The 27219-nt window shown below is 47.4% G+C and overlaps 1 protein-coding gene and 1 pseudogene across 1 annotated transcript; both read left to right on the top strand.

The window, feature by feature from the left end:
- Nucleotides 1-17524: 17524 nt before the first annotated feature.
- LOC100985197 (ATP synthase subunit g, mitochondrial-like) lies at nucleotides 17525-17834 on the top strand (annotated as a pseudogene).
- Nucleotides 17638-18488, top strand: LOC100985531 (high mobility group protein B3). The gene has a single exon (XM_003813943.5). The coding sequence runs from the start codon at nucleotides 17865-17867 to the stop codon at nucleotides 18486-18488; it is 624 nt and encodes a 207-aa protein (XP_003813991.1). The 5' UTR covers nucleotides 17638-17864.
- Nucleotides 18489-27219: the final 8731 nt, after the last annotated feature.

Here is a 27219-nt window from a genome sequence, read left to right as displayed (position 1 = left end):
ATAGTAGAGACGGGGTTTCACCATGTTGGTCAGGCTGGTCTCGAACTCCTGACCTCCGGTGATCCACCTGCCTTGGCCTCCTAAAGTACTGGGATTACAGGTGTGAGCCACTGTGCTTGGCCTAAGGTTTCCTTTTCAAATACAATTTTTTTAATAACATAGAGACGGGGTTTCACTGTGGTACCCAGGCTGGTCTCGAACTCCTAGATTCAAGCAGTTCACCTACTTTGGCCTCCCAAAATGCTGGGATTACAGGCATAAGCCACTGTGCCTGGCCCATCATAAGGTTTTCTTTCAAACAAAATCAGAAGTAAAATGTTATTGATTTGTTCCTGCCAGGAACTCAATATGCACCCTGCGATGCTGTTGAACTAAAGTCTGCTAACTGTGGCTTACAAATAATTGAAGCACCAGCTAATACTATTTAAATCCTTAACTAGTGAAATAGAGTTATGAATTCCTAAAAGGCCAATATTTATTTTTTTGTAGTGACAGGGTCTTGCTGTGTTGCCCAGTCTGGTCTAGAACTCCTGGCCTCAAGTGTTCCTCCTGCCTTGGCCTCACAAATATTGGGATTACAGCCATGAGCCACCATGCCCGGCCCTCATTCCATTAGGCTTATATAAATATAATGATTCGTGTTAAACATTTTGTGTTTAGGATGGGCACAGTGGCTCACACCTACAATCCCAGTACTTTGGGAAGCTGAGGCAGGAGGATTACTTGACCCCAGTAGTTGGAGACCAACTGGGCAACATAGCAAGACCCTGTCTCTAAAAAAAAAAAAATACAAAAATTAGCCACATGGCCCAGCGTGGTGGCTCACACCTGTAATCCCAGCACTTTGGGAGGCTGAGGCAGGCAGATCACTTGAGGTCAGGAGTTCAAGACAAGCCTGGCCAACATGGTGAAATGCGGTCTCTACTAAAAATACAAAAATTAGCTGGGCATGTTGGTGCATGCCTGTAATCCCAGCTACTTGGGAGGGTGAGGCAGGAGAATTGCTTGAACCTGGAAGGTGGAGGTTGCAGCACTACACTCCAGCCTGGGCAACAGAGTGAGACTCTGTCCAAAAAAAAAAAAAAAAAATTAGCCAGGTATGGTGGCATATGCCTGTAGTCCCAGCTACTTGGGAGGCTGAGGTGGGAGGATCGCTTGAGTCCAGGAGGTCAAAGCTGCAGTGAGTTATAATTGCACCATAGCACTCCAGCTGAGACCCTGTTCCTCCATCAGAAAAAAAAGGAAAGAAAGATTCTTAAAAATTTAAAAATTGTGCTTAAGAAGACATCTCAATGGTTGCACAATCTTAATGTATTTAATACTACTTAACTGTATGTTTAAAAATAGTTAAAATCTGTAATCCCAGTGCTTTGAGAGGCTGAGGCAGAAGGATTACTTGAGCCCAGGAGTTCCAGACCAGCCTGGAAAACATGGCAAAAACCCATATCTGGAGAAAACAAAAATATAAAACAAAAAATACAAAACAAAACAACCCATGGCGAAAACAAAAAAATACAAAAATTAGCCAGGTGTGGTGGCACACACCTGTAGTCCTAGCTACTTGGGAGGCTGAGGCAGGAGGATTGTCTGAGTCCAGGAGGTTGAGGCTACAGTGAGTCATGATTGTGCCACTACACTCCAGCCTGGGCAACAGAGCAAGACCCTGTCTCAAAATAAATAAATAAATAAATCGTTTAAAATTGACTAGCTTGGGCAACATGGAAAAACTCTGTTTCTACAAAAAAATAAAACACACACACACACACACACACACACACACACGAAATTAACAGGGCGTGGTGGCACACACCTATAATTCCAGCTAACCAGGAGGCTGAGGTGGGAGGATCACCTGAGCCCAAGAAGACAAGGTTCCTATGATCACACTACTACTGCACTTCAGCCTGGTCAGCAGAGAGAGAGATCGTGTCTCAAAAAAAAAAAAAAGTTAAAAAGGTTAAATAGTAAATTTTATGTTATATGTACTTTATAAGTTTTTTAAAAAAATAAACAATTTTTAATTAAAAAATGTAACTGATGGCCAGGCATGGTGGCTCACGCCAGTAATCCCAGCACTTTGGGAGGCCGAGGCAGGCGGATCACGAGTCAGGAGATCAAGACCATCCTGGCTCACACCATGAAACCCCGTCTCTATTAAAAACACAAAAAATTAGCTGGGCGTGGTGGCAGGCGCCTGTAGTCCCAGCTACTTGGGAGGCTGAGACAGGAGAATCCCTTGAACCTGGGAGACAGAGGTTGCAGTGAGCAGAGATCGCGCCACTGCACTCCAGCCTGGGTGACAGAGCAAGACTCTGTCTAAAAAAAAAAAAAAAAATGCAACTGACTTATTTATATGGACTATATATCCCATAACCTTTCTAAACTCCCTTATTAGTTCTAAACTCCCTTATTAGCTTTTTTTTTTTTTTTTTTGGTACATGCCTTAGGATTTTCTATGTACAATTATGTCTTCTGTAAATAATAGTTTTATTTCTTCCTTTCAAAAATAAAAATAGAAAGACATCTCTACATTAACAAAGGCACCAGAGTATACATTTTCTTTTTCTGTATCCTCAATAGCTTCTAGATAGGCCATGAAGGAGAAACAGTGCTACACAGAGGTCAATTCAGATTAGGAAAGATAAGATTAAAATTACTTTGATTCAAACACATGAGAACAGTTTAGGAATGACTATGCTTCAACATGTGATTAACAGCCATATATCACTCCTGAGATAGGGAGGAACTATGGCAGAGGGAAGCAGGGAAGTGCACACAAGTTTGTTTCCTTGGTTTATCAGCTCCTTATTTGAGCACAGAGTGATTCAACCAGCGAGCACTGCTTCAACCTGTTTGGTCTTGGTCTATCTAGAAAACTCACTGGCAGACTTGTTTCTATCGCTAACTTACAGTTGGGCTTGAAGCAAGCAAGGGAAGAGTTCTCAGAATAGTCACAGACTGGCCCAGACAGCCAGCGACTGTCTGAGACCTGCTGGGCCCTAGGGACAATCACCGAAGTCGGGAGAGGTAAGAAGCCAGAGGGGGCCGGGCGTGGTTGCCCACGCCTATAATCCCAGCACTTTGGGAGGCTGAGGTGGGTGGATCACTTGAGGCCAGGTGTTCGAGACCAGCCTGGCCAACTTGGTGAAACCCTGTCTCTACTAAAAAAACAAAAATCAGCCGGGCGTGGTGGCAGGCACCTGTAATCCCAGCTACTCGGGAGGCTGAGGCAGGAGAATCACTTGAATCTGGGAAGCCGAGGTTGCAGTGAGCCGAGATCGTGCCACTGCACTCCAGTCTGGGCGACAGAGTGAGACCCCGTCTTCAAAAAGAAAAAAAGGAAGCCAGAGGGGCAGGCCAGCCAGGGCTCAGAAAACAAGAGCTCCAAAACTAGCAAACGAAACACTTTTCATTAGTGCAAAGTGTTAAGGACTTAAAATATCCTTAAAAAGCTATATCTTCTCTCTCTTTTTTTTCCCATTTCTTTTTAGAGATTGGGCCTCACTCTGTCACCCAGGCTAGAGTGCAGTGGCATAATCATAGCCCACTGCGGCCTCAAACTCCTGGAAATATTTGGAACTACAGGCAGGGGCCACCATGCGTGTGTTTTTTTGGGCTTTTTTTTTTTTTTTTTTTTTTTTGGTAGAGACAGGGTCTTCCTATGTTGCCCAGGCTGGTTTCAAACTCCTGGTCCCAAGGGATCCTGCCATCTTGGCCTTGGGAGTCCAAGGGATTATACGCATATAATCCCGAGTCCTGGGATTATACACATGTGCCACTGTGCCCAGCCTCCTGTCTTCAACTAGAGTGTGAAATTACTATTCTGAGAACTTTACAGTGTTGATATTTTTTTTTTTTTTGAGGCAGTCTCTGTCGCCCAGGCTGGAGTGCAGTGGCGCCATCTCAGCTCACTGCAAACTCTGCCTCCCCGGTTCAAGCCATTCTCCTGCCTCAGTCTCCCGAGTCACTGGGACTACAGGCACCCACCACCACGCCCGGCTAATTTTTTGTATTTTTAGTAGAGACGGGGTTTCACGGTGTTAGCCAGGATGGTCTCGATCCCCTGACCTCATGATCCGCCTGCCTCAGCCTCCCAAAGTGCTGGGATTACAGGCGTGAGCCACCGCACCCGGCCTACAGTGTTGATTTAACAAACCAAATGATAGTAGGAAACTAAAATCATGTCAAATGTTAATGCTTAATAACAATATCCTAAATAGTTTTTAATTTAAAAATTTGCCTAGCACTGTGTTACTAACCTGTAGTCCTACCTACTACTAGGAGGCTGAGGCAAGAGAATTGCTTCAGCCCCAGGAGTTCAAGGTTGCAGTGAGCTATGATCATGCCACTACACTCCAGTCTGGGCAACAGAGAGACTCTGTTTCTACAAAAATAAATAAATAAGTAATAAATATCAATTAAATCAAAATGGACTAAAATTCTCAACATACATATAAAAATAATGGAAGCAGGCCGGGCGTAGTGGCTCACGCCTGTACTCCCAGCACTTTGGGAGGCCAAGATGGGCGGATCACCTGAGGTCAGGAGTTCAAGACCAGCCTGGCCAACATGGCAAAACCCTGTCTCTACTAAAAATACAAAAATTATCTGGGTGTGGTGGCAGGTGCCTGTAATCCCACCTACTCTGGAGGCTGAGGCAGGAGAATCGCTTGAACCTGGGAGGAGGAGGTTGTAGTGAGCTGAGATTGCACCATTGCACTCCAGCCTGGGCGACAAGAGCAAGACTCCATCTCAAAAAAAAATAATAATAAAATAAATAATGGAAGATGTAGGAATAAAGGAATAATAACTTAATCCCAGATACTTAAAAAAATCAATTTACAAAATATAATAACATATTAAAACTTTATGTAAGAAATATATTTTACCATATTAGAAAATATTTCAGGCTGGGGACAGTGGCTCATGCCTGTAATCCCAGCACTTTGGGAAGCCAACATGGGAGGATCGCTTGAGGCTAGGCATTCAAGACCAGCCTGGGCAACATATCAAGACCCCGACTCTATTACATTTTTTAAAAATATTTTAAGTTTTGGTCAGGCATGGTGTCTCAAGCCTGTAATCCCAGCACTTTGGGAGGCTGAGGCGGGTGGATCACTTGAGGTCAGGAGTTGGAGACCAGCCTGGCCAACATGGTGAAACGCCCATCTCTACTAAAAAAACAAAAATTAGCCAGGCATGGTTGTAGGCGCCTGTAATCTCAGTTACTCAGGAGGCTGGGGCAGGAGAATTGCTTGAACCCAGGAGGTGGAGGCTGCAATGAGCCGAGATCATGCCATTGCACTCCAGCCTGGGTGACAAGAGCAAAACTCCATCTCAAAAGAAGAAAAAAAAAGGTATTTGTGAAAGCACAGAAGCACAAATGGCTGGAACAGCAGGATCTTTTCTTTTCTTTTCTTTTTTGAGACAGGGTCTCGCTCTGTCACCCAGGCGGGAGTGCAGCGGCAAGATCTTAGCTCACTGCAACCTCTGCCTCCTGAGTCCAAGCAATTCACCCGCTTCAGCCTCCCGAGTAGCTAAGACTACAGGCACATGACACCATGCCCGGCTAATTTTTGTACTTTATATAGAAGCGGGATTTCACCATTGCCCAGGCTAGTTTCGAACTCCTGGACTCAAGTGATCTGACCACCTCAGCCTCCCAAAATGCTGGGATTATAGGCGTGAGCCACTGCGCCAGCCCAACAGCAGGATCTTAGAAAGGATCTCTGACAAAAGGCCCAACATAAATATATAATTGGTTAAATAGAAATCATGTTTAAGAAGGAAAAAAAAATGTGTAATTTTCCTAATAAAAGGAAAATACAGACCATGCACATAATACTAATACTATTATTTGTAAATGATTCAAATACATTTTTGAAAAAGAGAAGGATCTGAATTTCCTCATTCACGATACAGTGAGTTAAAATAGACTTGTGTGCCTATAATGGGCCATAGGTGTGCTGGATCGGGACCCTTCCACTCTGGCTGGAGCCTGTAGGCAGCCCATCCTGCAGCAAGCTGCTTCTTCCCTTCCCTTTTCTTGGGGTGTTGGATAACATCTTCATTTTCTATGTGAACCCTCTGCAAGAAAGCCCGGGAAGCCTACTTAAGAAATGAGCCCCAGGTCCTGCTTAGGTCTAGCATGTGTCACTGTACCTCTAATAAATCATCATGATGCACTGTAGCAACAAGACAAACAGACAGAACCTCCATGTTGCACAAAAGGTAATGAAAATGACAGAAATGGCCGGGCGCAGTGGGTCACGCCTGTAATCCCAGCACTTTGGGAGGCTGAGGCAGGGAGATCACAAGGTCAGGAAATCAAGAACATCCTGGCCAACATGGTGGAACCCCATCTCTACTAAAAATACAAAAATTAGCTGGGCGTGGTGGCGGGTGCCTGTAGTACCAGCTACTTGGGAGGCTGAGGTAGGAGAAACGCTTTAACCCGGGAGGCGGAGGTTGCAGTGAGCTGAGATCGTGCCACTGCACTCCAGCCTGGTGACAGAGCAAGACTCCATCTTAAAAAAAAAAAAAAATGACAGAAATACCCCTATTCTCCTAATAGCTACATTTCTGTAAGTTAAATACTTCAAAAAAGTTAGGGCTGGGCGCGGTGGCTCACACCTGTAATCCCAGCACTTTGGGAGGCTGAGGCGGGCGGATCACGAGGTCAGGAGATCGAGACCATCCTGGCTAACACGGTGAAACCCCGTCTCTACTAAAAATACAAAAATTAGCTGGGCGCGGTGGCGGGCACCTGTAGTCCCAGCTACTCGGGAGGCTGAGGCAGGAGAATGGCGTGAACCCGGGAGGCGGAGCTTGCAGTGAGCCAAGATCGTGCCACTGCACTCCAGCCTGGGCAACAGAGCAAGACTCCGTCTCAAAAAAAAAAAAAAAAGCTGGATGGGGTCTTGCTATGTTGCCCAGGCTGGCACTTTTCTGTCTTTCTTTCCTTTTTTTTTTTTTTTAGACAGAGTCTCACTCTGTCATCCAGGCTGGAGTGCAGTGGTGCAATCTTGGCCCACTGCAACCTCTGCCTCCCAGGATCACATAATTCTCATGCCTCAGCCTCCCTAGGATTAGAGGTGTGCACCACTATCACCAGCTAATTTTTGTATTTTTAATAGAGACAGGATTTCACCATGTTGGCCAGGCTGGTCTCAAACTACTCGAACAAGTAATCTTCCCACCTCGGCCTCCTAAAGGGCCGGGATTACAGGTGTGAGCCACCTTGCCCGGCCTCAAATTTATGTTTGGAATAAGTTTTCCATTTAAAAGCAACTGTGGGCCAGGCGTGGTAGTTCATGGCTGTAGTCCCAGCACTTTGGGAGGCCGAGGTTGGCGGATCACCTGAGGTCAGGAGTTTGAGACCAGCCTGGCCAACATGGTGAAACTTCATCTCTACTAAAATACAAAAATTAGCTGGGTATGGTGGTGCGCACCTGTAATCCCAGCTACTTGGGAGGCTGAGGCAGGAGAATCGCTTGAACCTGGGAGGCATAGCTGAATCCTGAACATGTAACTTCAATCTGATCAGTTATGTATCTTTTCAATGCTCTTCAAGAAAAGAAAGAAAAAGACTCAATTAAGCATATTGTAGAGCAGTGCTTCTTAAACTTGAATATGTGTACAAACAACCCAGGAACCTCCTAAAAATGTAGATTTAGATTCAGTAGGTCTGCATGTAGTGGGGCGTGAGACGGTATGTTTTTCTTTTCCTTTTTTTAAAAATAGAGACAGGATCTCTGTCACCCAGGCTGGGGTACAGTGGCTCGACCTTGGCTCACCGCAATCTCCGCCTCCCGGGCTCAAGTTATCCTCCCACCTCAGCCTCCCCAGTAGCTGGGACCACAGGTGTGCGCCACCATATCCAGCTAATTTTTGCATTTTTTATATTTTTATATTTTTTGTAGGGTTTCTCCATGTTGCCCAGGCTGGTCTCGAACTCCTGGGCTCAAGCGAGCAGACTTGGCCTCCCAAAGTGCTGGGATTACAGGCTTGAGCCACTGCACCTGGCCTTGCTTTTCCTTTTTTTGAGACAGGGTCTGGCTCTGTCCCCCAGGCTAGAATGCAGTGACGCCATCATGGCTTACTGCAGTCTCAGCCTCCTAGGTTTAAGGGGTCCTTCCACCTCAGCCTCTGAGTAGCTGGGACTACAGACGTGCACCAACACACCTGGCTGATTTTTTTTTTTTTTGGTAGAGATGGGGGTCTCCCCATATTGCCCAGGCTGGTCTCAAACTCCTGGGCTCAAGCGATCCGCTCACCTCAGCCTCCCAAAGTGCTGGGATTACAGGTGTGAGTCACTGTACCCGGCTGAAATGGTATATTTTAAGCAAGCTCCCAGGTTGTCCAGAACCACACAGTGAAGAGCATGGCTACAGAACGGTGGTTCTCACACTTTCGGTGCATGAGAATCACTGGGAGGGCTTGTTAAACCAGATCATTGGGCCCACCCCCAGCGTTTCTGACTTAGAAGGTCTGGGGTGGCATATGATATTCTGCATTTCTAACAAGTTTTTCCGTGATACTGATGTTGCCTGTCCGGGGACCACACTTGGAGATCCACTGCTGCCAAGGAAAGCACATTAGATTGTGAGAGTCAAAACCCGGGTTACTAACTGGCCCTATGACTCTATCAGGTAGAAATGCATTCAACAGAACAACCAATTAACAGTAGCTTAAACAAATAATAGTTTGTTTTTCTCATTTGTTAAATCCAGAGGTGGGCAGTCCAGGTCTGGGGTGCTTCTTAGAAAGTCAGCAAGAACACGTGGTCTTTCTTTCTTTCTGCTCCACCATCACTAACGTGGCTTTTGTGTTCATAGGCACAAGATGGCTGTGGAACCAAGTTCCTAGCAGAAAGAAGGGAGCAGAGACTGGGCATGGTGGCTCACACCTGGAATCCCAGCAGTTTGGGAGACGGAGGCAGGATAATTACTTGAGCCCAGGAGTTTGAGACCAGCCTGGGCAATGTGGTGAAACCTGGTCTGTACAGAAAAAAACACAAAAATTAGCTGGGAGGCATGCACCTGTAGTCCCAGCTACTTGGGAGGCTGAGGTGGGAGGATCACCTGAGCCCGGGAGGTTGAGGCTGCAATGAGCCGAGATCATGCCACTGCACTCCAGCCTGGGTGATGGAGTGAGACCCCGTTAAAAAAGAAAAAAAAAAAAAAGGAAGGAGGGAGGGAGGGAGGGAAAGAGAGAGAGAGAGAGGAAGAAGGAAGGAAGGGAGGGAGGGAGGGAGGAAGGAAGGAAGGTAGGTAGGAAGGAGCAGAGCCAATGGGGAAGGAGCATCCAGCTTCACTTGCCCTTTTGAGAAAGTTTACCCAGGAGCCCTGCTCCATGACTTCTGCTTACATCTCATTGGCCTGAACTGTGGCAAACACAGACCAATCACTGGGCGGTAACTACGGTGAAAGGGTGAGACTTGCTGCTTGACACTGTCTGCCACAGGGACTTCAGATATAGACACAAAATCTTAAGCCATGCATAGTAGCACGCATTTGTAGTCCCAGCTACTTGGAAGACTGAGGCAGGAAGATTGTGTGAGTCCAAGAATTGGAGGCCAGCCTGGGCAACAGAGCGAGACCCTCTCTCTCTGTCTCTCTCTCTCTTTGAAACAGAGTCTTGTTTTGTCACCCAGGCTGGTGTGCAGTGGTGCAAAGACTGCAGCCTCGGCCTCCTGGCCTCAAGCGATCCTCCCACTTAGGCCTCCCAAAGTGCTGGGATTAGAGGTGTGAGCCACCATGCCCAAGACAAGGTCTTGCTCTGTTGCCCAGGCTGCAGTGTGGTGGGATGATCTCATCTCACTGCAGTGACCCTATCTCTTAAACAAAAAAATCTTAATATAATTTCAATGCTACAGAAGCTCCCAAAAGTAGGCACGTACCTCAGCTCTGTGAGCCTCAGTCTGCTTATCCATAAAATGTATGAGATGCATGACTGGCATTTTGCGTAGGACAGTTCATCAGCGTGTGGAGCTCTCCTGTGCATCGCAGAGTGTTTAGCCTCTCTAATCTCTAGGTACCAAATGCCAGTATCACCCACCCACAGCATTGTGATAAAACCAAAGGCCTCTGTGGGTTTGCAAATACCTTCTGGTTGGGTAGGGTATGGGAGGGGACCACCTTCCTGGGCTGGAAACCACCATACTTTTTTTTTTTTTCTGTCACCCAGGCTGGAGTGCAATAGTGTGATCGTAGTTCACTGCAGCCTCAAACTCCTGGGCTCAAGCAATCCTCCCACCTCAACCTTTGGAGTAGCTAGAAGTACAGGCACACAACACCATGCTCATCTAATTTTTAGGTTTTTTTAAGAGACGGCGGTTTCATTGTGTTGCCCAGGCTGTAGCCTCTTTTATAAAGGTTAGAGGTTTTTCTGTTTTGTTCTGTTTTTTTTTTAACTTTCTCTGTTGCCAGGCTGAAGTGCAATGGCGCAATCTTGGCTCACTGCAACCTCCACCTCCCAGGTTCAAGCGATTCTCCTGCCTCAGCCTCCCAAGTAGCTGGGATTACAGGTGCATGCCATCACATCCGTCTGATTTTTGTATTTTTAGTAGAAGCAGGATTTCGTTATGTTGGTTAGGCTGGTCTCGAACCCCTGACCTCAAGTGATCCTCCTGCCTCAGCCTCCCAAAGTGCTGGGATTAGAGCAGTGAGCCACTGCACCTGGCCTCTATCTACTATTGTTCCAATGATCTAATGACTTCAAAATCACTCCTCCATATTTCCAGAAGACCTTCCTCTCCACATTGGGTGGCGGGGCCGGGGGGGGGGTGTCTCACTCTCATCCCAGGTGACTTTTATTACGTTGGTGCAAAAGTAGTTGCAGTTTTTGCCATTACTTTTATTTTATTTTATTTATTTATTTATTTATTGAGACGGAGTCTCGCACTGTTGCCCGGGCTAGAGTGCAGTGGCACAATCTCAGTTCACTGCAACCTCTGCCTCCTAGGTTCAAGAAATTCTCCCGCCTCAGCCTCCCAAGTAGCTGGGATTACAGGCATCTGCTACCACGCCCGGCTAATTTTTTGTATTTTTAGTAGAGATGGGGTTTCCCTACGTAGGCCAGGCTGTTCTCCAGTGCCTGACCTCATGATCCACCTGGGATCATGCTGGGATTACAGGCGTGAGCCACTGCGACCAGCCTATTTTTTTATTTTTTATCTATTTATTTTTTGAGACAGAGTCTCACTCTGCTACCTAGGCTAGAGCGCTATGGCTCCATCTTGGCTCAGTGCAACCTCTGCCTCCCAGGTTCAGGTGATTCTCTTGCCTAAGCCTCCTGAGTAACTGGAATTACAGGTGCCCACCGCCACATCTCGCTAATTTTTGTATTTTTAGTAGAGACGGGTTTCATCATGTTTGTTGGCCAGGCTGGTTTCAAACCCCTGACCTCAGGGGATCTGCCCACCTTGGCCTCCCAAAGTACTGGGAATACAGACGTGAGCTGCCGCACCCGGCTGCCATTACCTTTAATGGCAAAAAGCACAATTACTTTTGCATCAACCTAATATGTCCATCTGGATGGTCCTGGCTGGACTGGCAGTTCCCCTTTACCAACACCCTTTACCTCTTCTCTATTTCACTTGCCCACACAGTGGCCAGAGCCCAGCACTTGCCATCCATGAACTATTCCTTAACCTTAAACTTCACTAGCTCTGGCCGGGCATGGTGGCTGTAACCCCAGCACTTTGGGAGGCCAACGCGGGCAGATCACTTGAGGTCAGGAGTTCGAGACCAGCCTGGCCAACATGGTGAAACCCCGTCTCTACTAAAAATACAAAAATTAGCCAGGCGTGATGGTGCATGCCTGTAGTCCCAGCTACTCTGGAGGCTGAGGCAGGAGAATTGCTAGAACCCAAGAGGCAGAGGTTGCAGTGAGCTGAGATCATGCCATTGCACTCCAGCCTGGGCAACAGAGCAAGATTCTGTCTTAAAAAAAAAAAACAAAAAACTTCAGTGGGTCATCCGTGGTTCATCCCTTCCTGCATCTCCACTTTCTCATTCCCTTGGTCTCATTCTTCTTCCCTGTGTTTATTCACCCTCCTCAGCTATCAGCCCCATTCTAGCTTCACATTCTTCTTCCTGCAGCCTGGATATGCTGATCCATGCTTCCTCCATTCCCCTGATCCTCCCCTCATCCTCCTGGGAGAACTCCAGCCCTGGCTCCAGCTGACTTTCTGCCCTCTTATCCCACACTTGGCAGCTGAGCACCGATGGAGGCAGTGCACACCCAAGCAGGTGGTTGCCATGACAAGCCGGTGGTCTCTGGCCGCTCCACTCCTGGGCTGGGAGCTCTTCTGGGCTGTCCTTGTCAGTCCTTTCTGTTTCCTACCTTTATCCTCCTCCCTTCTCATTGTAACTCTCGACAGATAACTTCACTCCTACTTGTAGGTGAAAATAGAAGCCATCAGGCAGAAGCCCCCTCAACTTCCTGCCCCCCACTCCCACCCCACTGAAACATTTATTTTTATCCACTCTTATTCTTTCCTCCCTTTTATTGTGGGAAAGGTTTCCTTCCTGTACTTAATCCCTCCACCTGAGCCCTGCATCCCAGTAGTTCAGCCTCCTCAGGGACCTTGGCTCTCAAAATCCCCTCTCTGCCCTTGCAGTATTTTAACATGTTAGCCTCTCTTCTCTCCTAAAAAGCCAGGTTCCCCAGACACTGCAAGTCTCCCTTTCTCTCTTTTCTCTTGGAGCAAGGGTTCCTAACCTTTTTAAACTGTGGATTCCTTCGGCAGTCTGGTGGGGGTTTTTTTGTTTTGTTTTTTTGTTTTTTGAGGCGGAGTCTCGCTCTGTCACCCAGGCTGGAGTGCAGTGGCGCAACCTCTGCCTTCCCGGTTCAAGCAATCCTCCTGCCTCTGCCTCCCAAGTAGCTGGGATTACAGATGCCCACCACCACGCCCAGCTAATTTTTTTGTATTTTTAGTACAAAAATACCATGTTGGCCAGGCTGGTCTCGAAACTCCTGACCTCAGGTGATCCGCCTGCCTCAGCATCCCAAAGTGCTGGGATTATAGGCATGGGCCACCGCCCCGGTGTTTTTTGAATACATAAAATGATACACATAGAATTACCACAGGAACCAATTACATACAATATGTTGTTACAATATTTTTAAGTTGCCTGAATAATTTTTGACATAGTTACACATTTTCTTTTATTTTGTGTCCTTTATTAATGCATTCAATAACGAGATCTTGAAGTGGGCCTAATAACTTCTGTATTTAATTTTTTTTTTTTAGAGACAAGGTCTCACTCTGTTGCCCAGGCTAGAGTGCAATGGCATGATCATAGCTTACTGTAACTTCAAACTCCTGGGCTCAAGCAATCCTCCTGCCTTAGCCTCCCAAAGTGCTGGAACTATAGGCATGTGCCACCATGCCTGGCTAATTTTTATTTATTTATTTATTTATTTATTTTTTTGTAGAGAGAGGGGGTCTGCATGTTGCCCAGGCTGGTCTCAAACTCCTGGGCTCAATTGATCCTCTCACCTTGGCATCCCAAAATGCTGGGATTACAGGTGTGAGCCATCACACCCAGCAATTTCTGTATTTTTAAAATATTGATAATTATAAGCAATATTTTGCTATATCTGCATCAAAAAACTTTTTTTCACTAGCCGAGCATGGCAGCATGTGCCTGTAGTTCCAGCCACTCAGTAGGCTGAGGTGGGAGGATTGCTTGCGCCTGAGAGGTTGAGGTTCCAGTGCATGGTGATTATATCACTGTACTTCAGCCTGGGCAACAGAGCGAGACCCTGAACCCTCCAAAAAAAAGTGTATACTCACCGACCACTTCCTTATCTTCCACACATCTCAATTTTATGATTTCTCAAACATCCATTTGTGCCAACTGTGTATAAGGATAAGCAGTGATTGTTTTGGCAGCACATATACTAAAATTGGAATGATACAGAGATTAGCAAAATTAAATTAAAAATACAAAAATACAAAAAGGATAAGTAACCTTTTGCAATCTAGTTTTTACTCCATGGCCCAGGGCCACTAGTCTTTCCAAAGGTTCCAATGGTCCCTTGAATTTTTTTATTTTATTTTATTTTTTTGAGACAGAGTCTCACTCTGTTGCCCAGGCTGGAGTGCAAGTGCCATTCACTCAGCTCACTGCCACCTCTGCCTCCCAACCTCAAGCAATTCTCCTCCCTCAGCCTTCAAGTAGCTGGGATTACAGGTGCGCACCACCATGCCTGGCTAATTTTTGTATTTTTAGTAGAGATGGGGTTTCACCATGTTGGCCAGGCTGGTCTCAAACTCCTGACCTCAAATAGTCCATCCACTTAGGCCTCCCAAAGTGCAGGCTGGGATTACAGGCACGAGCCACCGTGCCTGGGCCCTTGAATTTAAAGCACATTCTCTGGCCGGGTGTGGTGGCTCACGCCTGTAATCCCAGCGCTTTGGGAGGCTGAGGTGGGTGGATCACGAGGTCAGGAGATTGAGACCATCCTGGCTAACATGGTGAAACCCTGTCTCTACTAAAAAATACAAAAAAATTAACTGGGCATGGTGGCGGGTGCCTGTAGTCCCAGCTACTTGGGAGGCTGAGGCAGCAGAATGGTGTGAACCCGGGAGGTGGAACTTGCAGTGAGCCTAGATCGCGCCACTGCACTCCAGCCTGGGTGACAGAACAAGACACCGTCTTGAAAATAAATAAATAAATAAAAAATAAAGCACATTTTCTTTTCTTTTTTTTTGAGACAGTTTTGCTCCTGTTGCTCAGGTTGGAGTGCAATGGCGCAATCTCAGCTTACCTCACACAACTTCTGTCTCCCGGGTTCAAGTGATTCTCCTGCCTCAGCCTCCTGAGTAACTGGGACTACAGGCATGCGCCACCATGCCTGGCTAATTTTGTATTTTTAGTAGAGATGGAGGTTTCTCCATGTTTAGGCTGGTCTCGAACTTCTGATCCCAGGTGATCCACCCGCTGCAGCCTCCCAAAGTGCTGGGATTACAGGTGTGAGCCACCACGCCTGGCTTTTCTTTTCTTTTTTTTTTTTAATAGGCGTGTTTCAGAGCTCAGTTTGATTACGTAACATCTAGCATGAGTGACTTCATTCTGGTTTGGTCTGGATCGCTAGGGCCTAGGACAGGAGGCTAGTCTAAAGCAATGGACTCCTGTAAATTGTATTTAACAGCATGAATAGGATCTTCCAGGGAGAATATGTGGTCTGGGAACATCCTAGATTGGAAGAGGACTAGACTACAACCTGACAGTGAATGGCAAAGAAAAATGAAGGAGCCAGCAAAAAAAGCAGAAGGAAAACTGGCGTGTGTCAGTATGGTTTCATTGCCTACCCCTTCATTTGGGACAAAGCCTCGATTTCGTTTTGCATTCCACCCTTCCTCCAAGTGGTTCAGCAATGAGTCCTGATTAATCCAAGCCAATCATTGTTATCACAATTCCCTGCCAGGGACTGATTTAGGAAGGGGCATATAATGCAATACAGGCCAGTGAGATGTGAGGATAAAGACTTCTGGGGGCTTCTGCGGAAGGTCTCCTCATTGGTTAAAAATAAAGAGACATATGGGAAAAGACACACTCTCTAGCTGCATTTTTTCATGTTGGGATATAGCATTGGAATGACTTGTATTAGGGTTTTCCAGAGAAACAGAACCAGTAGGTTCTGGATATAGATATACAGATAGATATTTATATATGAGGAGATTTATAGGAATTGGCTCATGTGGTTATGGAGGCCAGGAAGACCCATGATATGCTCTCTGCAAGCTGGAGAACCTGGAAAGCCAGTGTGTAATTCTGTCTGAGTCCAAACGCCAGGTAATCAGCTGAGGGCCAATGATGTGGGTCCCACTCTGAGTTTGGAAGCCCAAGTCTGAGGGTAGGAGGAAATGGGTGTCTCAGCGCAAGCAGAGAGAGGGAGTTCACCCTTGCTCGATCCTTTTGTTCTATTCAGGCCTTTAATGAATTGGGTGATGCCTACCCACACTGGGAGAGCCATCTGCTTCACTCAGTTCATCAGCTCAAATGAGAATCCCTTCCAGAAACATCCTCACAGACACAGCCAGAAATAATGTTTTACCGGTTATCTGGGCATCCCTTAGCCCAGTCAAGTAATACACCCAATTAACCATCACACACTGCTGCAGTCATCCTCGAACAGTGCAGAGAGCACCTTTAGGACAAGCCATCGTCTTCAGGGTGGTAGATCAGAATGGTGGACGGTAGCTGGGAGCAACAGCTCATGCATGTAATCCCAGCACTTTGGGAGGCCAAGGCAGGCAGATTGCTTGATCCCAGGAGTTCAAGACTAGTCTGGGTGACATGGTGAAACCCTGTCTCTACCAAAAACAAAAAACAAAAAAATTAGCTGGGCATGGTGGTGCATGCCTGTACTCCCAGCTACTTGGGAGGCTGAGGCAGGAGGATCATTTGAGCCCAGAGGTCGAGGCTGTGGTGGGCCAAAATCATGCCACTGTACTCCAGCCTGGGTGATAGAGTGAGACCCTATCTCAAAAAAAAAAAAAAAAAAAAAAAAGGTGGAAGGCACCCAAGTCCCTGATGACACTGCTGAGCCTTCAAATTAATCAGCCCTGAAGCTCTTCAAATGTAAGGAATATTTTTCCTATGGTTCAAGCTACTTGACTTGGATTCTTTTTTTTTTTTTTTTTTTTGCAGCTAAAGGCACAGCCATAGAGAAGAATACTGCAAGAGCCTAGGCGGCAGAAAGCTCCAAAGAGGAAACGAGTTGGCATCTGAGGCTGCAGGGAAATGGAGTCATATGGAGACAGAAAAAGGTACTTTAGGCTGGGTGTGGTGGTGCATGCCTGTAATCCTAGCTACTTGGGAGGCTGAGGCAGGAGAATCGCTTGAACCCAGGAGGCAGAGGTTGCAGTGAGCCGAGATCGCACCACTGCACCGTGCCAGCCTGGGCAACAAGAGTGAAACTTCATCTCAAAAAAAAAAAAAAAAGAAAGAAAAAAAGGCCAGGCACAGTGGCTCATGCCTGTAATCCCAGCACTTTGAGGGCCAAGGCAGGAGGATCACTTGAGATCAGGAGTTTGAGACCAGCCTGGCCAACATGGTGAAACCTGGTTTCTACTAAAAATACAAAAATTACCTGGGCATGGTGGTGCGCGCTGGTAATCCCAGCTACTCGGGAGACTGAGGCAGGAGAATCGCTTGAACCTGGGAGGCGGAGTTTGCAGTGAGGCAAGATCATGCCATAGCACTCCAACCTGGGTGGTAGAGCGAGACTCTGTCTCAAAAAAAAAAAAAATTAAATTAAATAAATTTTTAAAAACCACACCACAAGATTCACAGCACCCAATCTAAAGAGCTCAGTTTACCTGTTGCCATGATAATGAGGCCCCCTCTCTTTCAATCCTGTAAGGAAATCGCTTTGAAACAACCAATCCACTTTTTGTTCTCTGTTTCTGCTTTCCTCAGTCCTTTTCTGTCTATAAAACCAATCTTTTGGATGTTCAGCTGCCTGTTTGGGGTGATGGACTTTCCATCCTAGAACCACGGCCTAATTTGTCCGTAACCTCACAGAGGTGACTCTGGCGCTAGTGAACAATGCTGCTGTGACTTATGTGAAACCTCAATTGGCCACATTTTGGTACTATGCCAAAGTTGAGCTGGTTCCTCCACCCCTGTTGAGATCCCTAGAGCTATCCAAAGCCTGGGGGAAAAAAATAAGTCACTAGTGCTCAAACTGGTAGCTTCAAACCGCTCACAGTTAAGGAAGTGGTGCTGAATGATTTGGTGGCCACTGAGGTGTGAATGTGGTTTTATGTTGGAGAGATCACAGGCAAGTGTGGCATGATTGGCTATAATATTTGAAGAACAAGACTAGTGAACAATACAGTCAGGATGGCTAAAGGTGACCCCAAGAAACCAAAGGGCAAGATGTCTGCTTATGCCTTCTTTGTGCAGACGTGCAGAGAAGAACATAAGAAGAAAAACCCAAAAGTCCCCGTCAATTTTGCAGAATTTTCCAAAAAGTGCTCTGAGAGGTGGAAGACAATGTCCAAGAAAGAGAAATCTAAATTCAATGAACTGGCAAAGGCGGATAAAGTGCACTATGATCAGGAAATTAAGGATTATGGACCAGCTAAAGGAGGCAAGAAGAAGGATCCTAATGCCCCCAAAAGGCCACCGTCTGGATTCTTCCTGTTCTGTTCAGAATTCTGCCCCAAGAGCAAATCCACAAACCCCGGCATCCCTATTGGAGACGTGGCAAAAAAGCTGAGTGAGATGTGGAAGAACTTAAATGATAGTGAAAAGCAGCCTTACATCACTCAGGCGGCAAAGCTGAAGGAAAAGTATGAGAAGGATGTTGCTGTCTGTAAGTCAAAAGGAAAGTCTGATGGCGCAAAGGGTCCTGCTAAAGTTGCCCAGAAAAAGGTGGAAGAGGAAGATGAAGACGAGGAGTTCTGTATTGTACACTCAGTGCTAACTTTTTGGTATGTCTATCGCCTTCACAAAACCATATGACTTTGGTTTGCTATCTCTATTTTCTGAGCTTAAAATAGTGTGCAAGGCCGGGCGTGGTGGCTCACACCTGTAATCCCAACACTTTGGGAGGCCGAGGCAGGTGGATTACCTGAGGTCAGGAGTTTGAGACCAGCCTGGCCAACATGGAGAAACCGTGTCTCTACTAGAAATACAAAATTAACCGGGCATTGTGGCGCATGCCTGTAGTCTCAGCTACTGGGGAGGCTGAGGCAGGAGAATCGCTTGAACCCGGGAGGCGGAGGTTGCAGTGAACCGATCGTGCCGTTGCACTCCAGCCTGGGCAACAAGAGCGAAACTCCGTCTCAAAACAAAACAAAACTGTGCAAACTTGCACATGTACCCACTGAACGTAGAATAAGAGTTGGAAAGAAAAAAATATATATATGGCAAATAAATCTATAAAGAAAAGGGGCCGGGCGCGGTGGCTCACGCCGGTAATCCCAGCACTTTGGGAGGCTGAGGTGGGCGGATCACAAGGTTAGGAGATCTAGACCATCCTGGCTAACACGGTGAAACCCCATCTCTACTAAAAATACAAAAAATTAGCTGGGCGTGGTGGTGGGCGCCTGTAGTTCCAGCTACTTGGGAGGCTGAGGCAGGAGAATGGCGTGAACTGGAGGAGCGGAGTTTGCAGTGAGCCGAGATCGCGCCACTGCACTCCAGCTTGGGCGATAGAGCAAGGCTCCATCTCAAAAAAAAAAAAAAAAAAAAAAACTATCAAGAAAAAAATTCCAGTGTTCCAGCCTAGTATAGATGCATAATAAAAAAAGAATAATCAAATGATCTACAAACAGGATTACTTTTAGGCTTATTTTCTTTTTCCTGTTCCTTGAGAAAACAATACAGAAACAGGGCTGGGCACGGTGGCTCACGCCTGTAATCCCAGCACTTTGGGAGGCCAAGACGGGCGGATCACAAGGTCAGGAGATCGAGACCATCCTGACTAACACGGTGAAACCCCGTCTCTACTAAAAATACAAAAAATTAGCCAGGCGCGGTGGCAGCGGCTGTAGTCCCAGCTACTCAGGAGGCTGAGGCAGGAGAATGGTGTGAACCCGGGAGGCGGAGCTTGCAGTGAGCCGAGATCGCGCCACTGCACTCTAGCCTGGGCGACAGAGCAAGACTCCCTCTCCGAAAAAAAAAAAAAAAAAAAAACTATAGAAACAGCCCATTTTGTTCTATTTCACAACTAAAATATGAATTTAGTACAACTCCCTTCACATAAAGAGCGTCGGCTCTTTGCCATCATTGTTTTAATTTTTCCTTTTCTTTTTTGTTTTATTTTGTTTTGTTTTTGAGACGGAGTCTTGCTCTGTGCCCAGGCTGGAGTGCAGTGGCACAATCTCGGCTCACTGCAACCTCCACCTCCCTGGTTCAAGCAATTCCCCTGCCTCAGCCTCCTGAGTAGCTGGGATTACAGGCGCACGCCACCATGTCTGGCTAATTTTTTTTTGTTATTGTTGTATTTTTAGTAGAGATGGGGTTTCACCATGTTGGCCAGACTGGTCTTGAACTCCTAACCTCAGGCAATCTGCCCGCCTCGGCCTCCCAAAGTGCTGGGATTACAGACGTGAGCCATTGCGCCTGGTCCCCTTTTCTTTATTTCGAAAGTTAAACTTCCCGGGGTCATAAGATTCCAGTCTCATGACTGGAAGAAGCTCTAATTAGCTGCTCTTCTTCCCAGTCCCTGCCACAGCCTCATTCCGCCACCTCACACTTCTACCTCCTCACCTTGACAAGATACCTGTGCTCCTGACATACTGCAGGCTAGGCATTCAGGAAAGGTCAGAATGAAAGTGCATCCCAAAACATGTTTTATTCCACCTGGGATGTCCAAGAAAGGCTCTGGACATTTAACAAACTTGTTAGTTTACAAATGCTACGTTTATTATCAGAGGCCAACCAAGGCCTCAGACTAAGGAACAGCACATCCCACTGCATTATCACAACCAGGACCAGAGAACTTGCAGCCAAGCTAATTAAAGTCAACATTCAACAATCAAGCCATGGGTACATGACCTTGAGGCCCTGGATGTGAAACCTATGAGAAGGACCATGACCCTGGGCTTTCTGCTGAACCTCATGAAAGTTCGATCTTAAACTGAATCTGTGGGATCATAAGCACTTGGGTGTTCAAGACCAGCCTGGGCAACTCCCGTCTCTACAAAAAAAAAAAAAAAAAAAAAAAGCCAGGTGAGGTGGCTCATGGTTGTAATCCCAGCACTTTGGGAGGCCAAGGCAGGAGGATCACCTGAGGTCAGGAGTTCAAGACCAGCCTGGCCAACATGATGAAACTTCGTCTATACTAAAAATACAAAATTAGCCGGGCATGGTGGCTGCCATCTGTAATCCCAGCTACTTGAGAGGCTGAGGTGGGAAAATTGCTTGAACCTGAGACGGGGGTGTTGCAGTGAGCCGAGATCGTGCCACTGCACTCCAGCCTGGGCGACAGAGTGATACTCTGTCTCAAAAACAAAGAAATAAACAAAAATTAGCCAATATGGTGGTATGTGTCTGTAGTCCCAGCTTCTCAGGAGGTTGAGGTGGGAGGATCAATTGAGCCCAGGACCCAGGAGGTCAAGGCTGCAGTGAGCCATGATTGTGCCAGTGCACTCCAGCCTGGGTGACAGAGCAAGACCTTGTCTCAAAAAAAAAAAAAAATCTTTCATCTGCAGCAGCAGCCAAGCTATATACTTCAGTTCCGATTGCATCTAGTGATAATAACAGTGGCTAATATTTGTTAAGTGCTTACTATGAGTCAGTCACTGTGCTAGGTGCTCATGCATCATCTCATTTAACCCATATTGATTGGAAAGCATACCCTGCTAATGACTGGGAGAGCTACGGTCAGTTCTGCGAGTGCATTTCAATTTCCAACCCATTTCTACAAGACCAGAAAGAGAGGAGCCTCCTGTGTGTTAGAGATGGCTTCTGAGAGGAAGTGTGCCGTGCGACTCCTCCAACTCAGAGTCATGTTTTCTTTTTTTTTTTTTAATTTGAGACGGAGTTTCACTCTTGTTGCCCAGGCTAGAGTGCAATGGCACGATCTCAGCTCACGGCAACTTCCACCTCCCAGGTTCAAGTGATTCTCCTTCCTCAGCCTCCCGAGTAGCTGGGATTACAGGCATGTGCCACCATGCCCAGCTAATTTTTTTTTTTTTTTTTTTGAGACGGAGTCTCGCTGTCGCCCAGGCTGGAGTGCAGTGGCACAATCTCGGCTCATTGCAGGCTCCGCCCCCCGGGCCTCAGCCTCTGGAGTAGCTGGAACTACAGGCGCCCGCCACCTCGCCCGGCTAATTTTTTGTATTTTTAGTAGAGACAGGGTTTCACTGTGTTAGCCAGGATGGTCTCGATATCCTGACCTCGTGATCCGCCCGCCTCGGCCTCCCAAAGTGCTGGGATTACAGGCGTAAGCCACCGCGCCTGGCCAACCAGCTAATTTTTTGTATTTTTAGTAGAGACAGGGTTTCTCCAGTTGGTCAGGCTGGTCTCGAACTCCCAACCTCAGGTGATCCACGTGCCTCGGCCTCCCGAAGTGCATTAGCCACCGCACCCGGCCAAATTCACGTTTTCTAACCTGCTTGCCTACAACCTGGGATTTGAAGAAAGTTTTCCAACTTTTGGGAGACTTCAACTCATCCTTCAACTTCTGGGAGACTATATGTTTGAGTAAGGCACTGTTACGAATCACAAGAAAAGGAGAAACTTAATTCCCCGGTTTCCCGAGTGTTTATGAACTAATTATCATTGTTATTATTGCTTTATTTAATTTAATTTATTTTTTGAGACGGAGTTTCGCTCTTGTTGCCCAGGCTGGACTGCAATGGCACGGTCTTGGCTCACTGCAACCTTTGCCTCCCGGGTTCAAGCGATTCTCCTGTCTCATCCTCCCAAGTAGCTGGGATTACAGGCCACCATCACAATGTCCAGCTAATTTTTGTATTTTTAGTAGAGATAGGGTTTCATCACATTGGCCAGGCTGGTCTCGAACTCCTGACCTCAGGTGATCCATCCACCTCGGCCTCCCAAAGTGCTGGGATAACAGGCGTGAGCCACCGCACCCGGCCTATTTTATTTTTTTGAGACGGAGTCTTACTCTGTCACTCAGGCTGGAGTGCGGTGGCGAGATCTCGGCTCACTACAACCTCTGCCTCCCAGGTTCAAGCGATTCTCCTGACTCAGCCTCCCAAGCAGCTGTAACTACAGGCATGTGCCACCACCCGGCTCATTTTTGTCTTTTTAGTAGAGACGGGGGTTTCACCATGTTAGCCAGGCTGGTCTCGAACTCCCGACCTCAAGTGATCCGCCCGCCTCGGCCTCCCAAAGTGCTGGGATTACAGGCGTGAGCCACCATACCCGGCTAATTATTATTATTATTTTTAGAGATGGGGGTCTCGCTATGTTGCCCAGTCTGGGCTCAAACTCTTCTGCTCAACCAATCCTCTCGCCTGGGCCTCCCAAGTACCTGGGACTACAAGATGGCGCCACCGCGCCCGGCATTAGCTTACTATGTAAAAGCCCTACCAGACTCACGTGGCCGGGGGTCAGTTTATTCTCATCTCTTGAAGCCATGTGCTTCACCTGGGCCGACTGGGAGACAGTCCCGGCAAAGCCTCTGAAAACAGCCAGCCCCTAAGGAGCGGTTCTGTTGGGGGAAGGGAGCCTCAAGGCTAACGAAGGAGCTCCCACCCCACCCTTCAACTTCAGAGGGAGCAATGAACCCTTCCCTGAAAGGGCGAGACTACTGGGTCCTCTTGGGGGACGCTGGAGATCCTCCCGGCCAGAGCTGGAGGAAGCTGAGAGGCTCTGCGGGGTGCGGGGAGGGAAACTGAGCCGAGGCCGGGTAGAGGGCGGGCGTGGGGCGAGCCAGAGACTTCTCAAGAAGCCCAGAGGATTCTTGGGACTGGAAAGCGGCCGAGTTCTTTAAAAAAAAAAGAGAGAGAGAGAGAGAGAAGAAAACAAAATCTCTCGTCTGAGCGTGACTCTTGGCGGTGGTGCTTTCGCCAGCGCGTCTGCAGCGGTTCCCAGAGAAAGCCTGCCAGGCAGGGACAGACTGACAGACCGACGGAAAGGTCTTCCCAGCGAAGACTTGGAACGCCCCAGGGGGTGGGGGAGGCTGCACCGCCTCTTCAGTAATTGGTTTGGAGACAATTGGCCATCCATATGGAAAAGATAAAGTAGATCCTATCTGACCGCAGGCCTCCAAATAAATTCCAGATGAACTAGAGACCTACTGGGAACAAGCAACGCTATTACAGAGCTTTGGGAAGAAAACGGAAAGATAGCTGTATGACACTGGGATAGGGGATGTTTTCTCTAACAAAGTATAAAACGTGCAAAACATAAAGGAAAAGATGGTATGGACCGGGCGCAGGGACTCACGCCTGTAACCCCAGCACTTTGGGCGGCGGAGGAGGGAGGATCGCTTGAGCCCGGGAGTTTTTGTTTTTGTTTTTGTTTTCTTGAGACAAGGCATCTTGCTCTTGCCCAGGCTGGAGTGCAGTGGCAGCGGGATCTCTGCTCACTGCAACCTCCGCCTCCCAAGGAGCTGGGTGGGGGCTAAAGGCACCACCACCACACTTGGCTAATTAAAACAATTTTTTTTTTGCAGAGATGAGGTCTTACTATACTGCCCAGGCTGGTCTCAAACTCCTGGCCTCAAATGATTCTCCCGCCTCGGCCTCCCAAAGTGCTGGGATTACAGGCTGTTCCACTGTGCCCAGGAAGCCCAGGAGTCCGAGATGAGCCTGGGCAACACAGCGAGACTCCCGTCTCTATTTTTTTTTTTAAAGATGGTATGGTGTTATGATACATATTGGTTTTCGTCCACAGCTCCTGGCTCGTGACTCTCATAGTCCTTGTTAGTCTTTTGTTATAATATTGAGTGTGTTAGCCCTCAGGGGCAGTATCTGACCTTCTCCTGCACTCCTTTCACTCTAACCTTCCTGGGCCTTTCTGACTGTGGGCCTTAAGACCCTCCCATAAAGCTTCCATGAAAACCCAAGAGGACAGGGTTCAGTGAGCTTCCAGATGCCTGAACACCTGGAGGTTCCTGGAGGGTGGAGCACCCAGAGAGGGCATGGAAGCTCCACACCCCTGCCCTCATACCTTACCCTCCGTGTCTCTTCATCTGTATCCTTTGCGATATGCTGGCTTTTTTTTTTTTTTTTTTTTTTTTTCAGATGGAATCTTGCTGTTTCACCCAGGCTGGAGTGCAGTGGCGCCATCTCGGCCCACTGCAACCTCCACCTCTAGGGTTCAAGCGATTCTCATTGCCTTAGCCTCCCTTGTAGCTAGGATTACAGGCACCCACCAACCACGCCTGGCTAATTTTTTTTTTTTTAGTAGAGACGGTTTCACCATGTTGGCCAGGCTGGTCTCGAAGTCCTGACCTCAAGCGATGCACTTGCCTTGGCCTCCCAAAGTGCTTGGATTATAGGCATGAGCTACCACACTAGGCCTGCAATATGGTTTCTAATAAACCAGTAATTGTCAGTGTTTCCCCGAGTTCTGTGAGCTGCTCCCACAAATCAATTGGACCCAAAGAGGGGGTCATGAGAACCCCAACTTGAAGCCTGCTGGTCAGAAGTTCTGGAGGCCCAGACTTGGGACTGGTGCGGGGCAGGGAGGCAGTGTTGGGGACTAAGCCCTCAACCTATGAGGTCTGACACTGTCTCTGGGTAGATGATGTTAGAACTGAATTAAAGGACACCCAGCTGGTGTCCACTGCTGGGTGGGGAACAAAAGCCCCATGTGTATGGTCACAGAAATCTGTGTGGATGATTGCTGTGGTGTGAGAGTAGAGGAAATGGTTACAGTTTTCTCTAAACAAGTGGTGTCAGTGAAGTGGGATTTGCAGGAATGGCCCTGACTCACATAAACATGTGGTTTGGGAAGAAAAAGGATAAAAGGGTGGAGGAAGAGGTCGTCAATTCCTGGGTGACCACGTGGTCACCATGGTGTGAAGCCACAACTCTGTTGAGATCAGTTACTAAAGGTAAAACTTACTAGTGGAATTTAGAGATGGATCCAACTCCCAGGAATTGGTTCATTGAATGCATAAGGAAATGCAAACTAATAAGAAAAATGTGAAATATTCAGCCCCCTGATTATTGTTATCTATAATGGCTAAAATGAAAGTAAAAGAGGGTGCTGGGTTAGGAATTGAGGCTGGACCAAGCACAGATGTGGGTCTGGCTGAGCTCAGGCCACTAGCCTCAGAGTCACCCACAAAGGAGGAAATTATGCAGGGACAACAGAAAGTACCTCTGAGACCTGTGGTTACCAAGAAGGTAGTCAATGTGAAGGAACCAAGTAATTATCGAAACCAGACAGTAGAGTGTGGAGGAATTGTTCCATTTCATAGATCAGTATCATCAGCTTCCTGAGGAACATTTACTAAAATGGATTCTGAGAGTGACTAATTTAGGGGCAGTATGCAGAGTGAAAGAGCATGTTTGGGTTGATGCAGGACTCACAGTTCACCATTCTAGTCACAGTTGGGTATATATGATTCAGACACACAGGAGATTATTCCTGAGGGAACAGCCAGCCTGGTGGAATGTAGAAAAGTCACTGTAAAGGTCGGGCATGGTGGCTCACACCTGTAATCCCAGCACTTTGGGAGGCCGAGGCGGGTGGATCACCTGAGGTCAGGAGTTCAAGACCAGCCGGGCCAACATGGTGAAACCCTGTCTCTACTAAAAATACAAAAGTTAGCCGGGCGTGGTGGCTCATGCCTGTAATCCCAGCTACTCAAGAGGCCAAGGCAAGAGAATCACTTGAACCCGGGAAGTGGAGGTTGCAGTGAGCCAAAATCATGCCAGTGCACTCCAGCCTGGGCAACAGAAAGAGACTCTGTCTCAAAAAAAAAAAAAATTAGCTGGCATGGTGGCATGTGCCTGTGGTCCCAGTTACTCAGGAGGCTGAGGTGGAAGGATCGCTTGAGCCCAGGATTCCAAGGCTGCATAAAAAGTCTCAGAGGCTGGGTGCGGTGGCTTAGGCCTGTAATCCCAACATTTGGAAGGGATCACAAGGTCAGGAGTTTGAGACCAGCCTGGCCAACATGATGAAACCCTGTCTCTACTAAAAATACAAAAATTAGCAGGGTATGGTGGAGCGTGCCTATAATCCCAGGTACTTGGGAGGCTGAAGCAGGAGAATTGCTTGAACCTGGGAGGCAGAGCTTGCACTGAGCTGAGAGTAAGCCATTGCACTCCAGCCTGGGCTACAGAGTGCGACTACATCTCAAAAAAAAAAAAAAAAAAAAAAAAAAAAAAAAGGCTGGGTGTGGTGGCTCACGCCTGTAATCCCACAGCACTTTGGGAGGCCAAGGCAGGTGGATCACATGAGGTCGACCAACATGGAGAAACCCCGTCTCTACTAAAAATACAAAATTAGCTGGGCGTGATGGTGCATGCCTGTAATCCTAGCTACTTGGGAAGCTGAGGCAGGAGAATCGCTTGAACCCGGGAGGTGGAGCTTGCGGTGAGTTGAGATCGAGCCATTGCACTCCAGCCTGGGCAACAAGAGCGAAACTCCATCTAAAAAAAAAAAAAAAAAAAAAAGATTGTAACCTGGCTACCTGGCTGAGCATAGTGGCTCATGCCTGTAACCCAGCACTTTGGGAGGCTGAGGCAGGTGGATTACCTGAGCTCAGGGGTTCGAGACCAGTCTGGGCAACATGACAAAACCCCTGTCTCTACTGAAA

Source organism: Pan paniscus, chromosome 19 (genome assembly GCF_029289425.2).
Source record: "Pan paniscus chromosome 19, NHGRI_mPanPan1-v2.0_pri, whole genome shotgun sequence".
Classification (NCBI taxonomy): Eukaryota; Metazoa; Chordata; class Mammalia; order Primates; family Hominidae; genus Pan; species Pan paniscus.
This window is presented reverse-complemented; position numbering and strand designations above follow the sequence as displayed.

What these genes read in the sequence shown, in the direction of transcription:
- LOC100985531 (XM_003813943.5), top strand. Translation starts at nt 17,865, where the DNA reads ATGGCTAAAGGTGACCCCAAGAAACCAAAGGGCAAGATGTCTGCTTAT.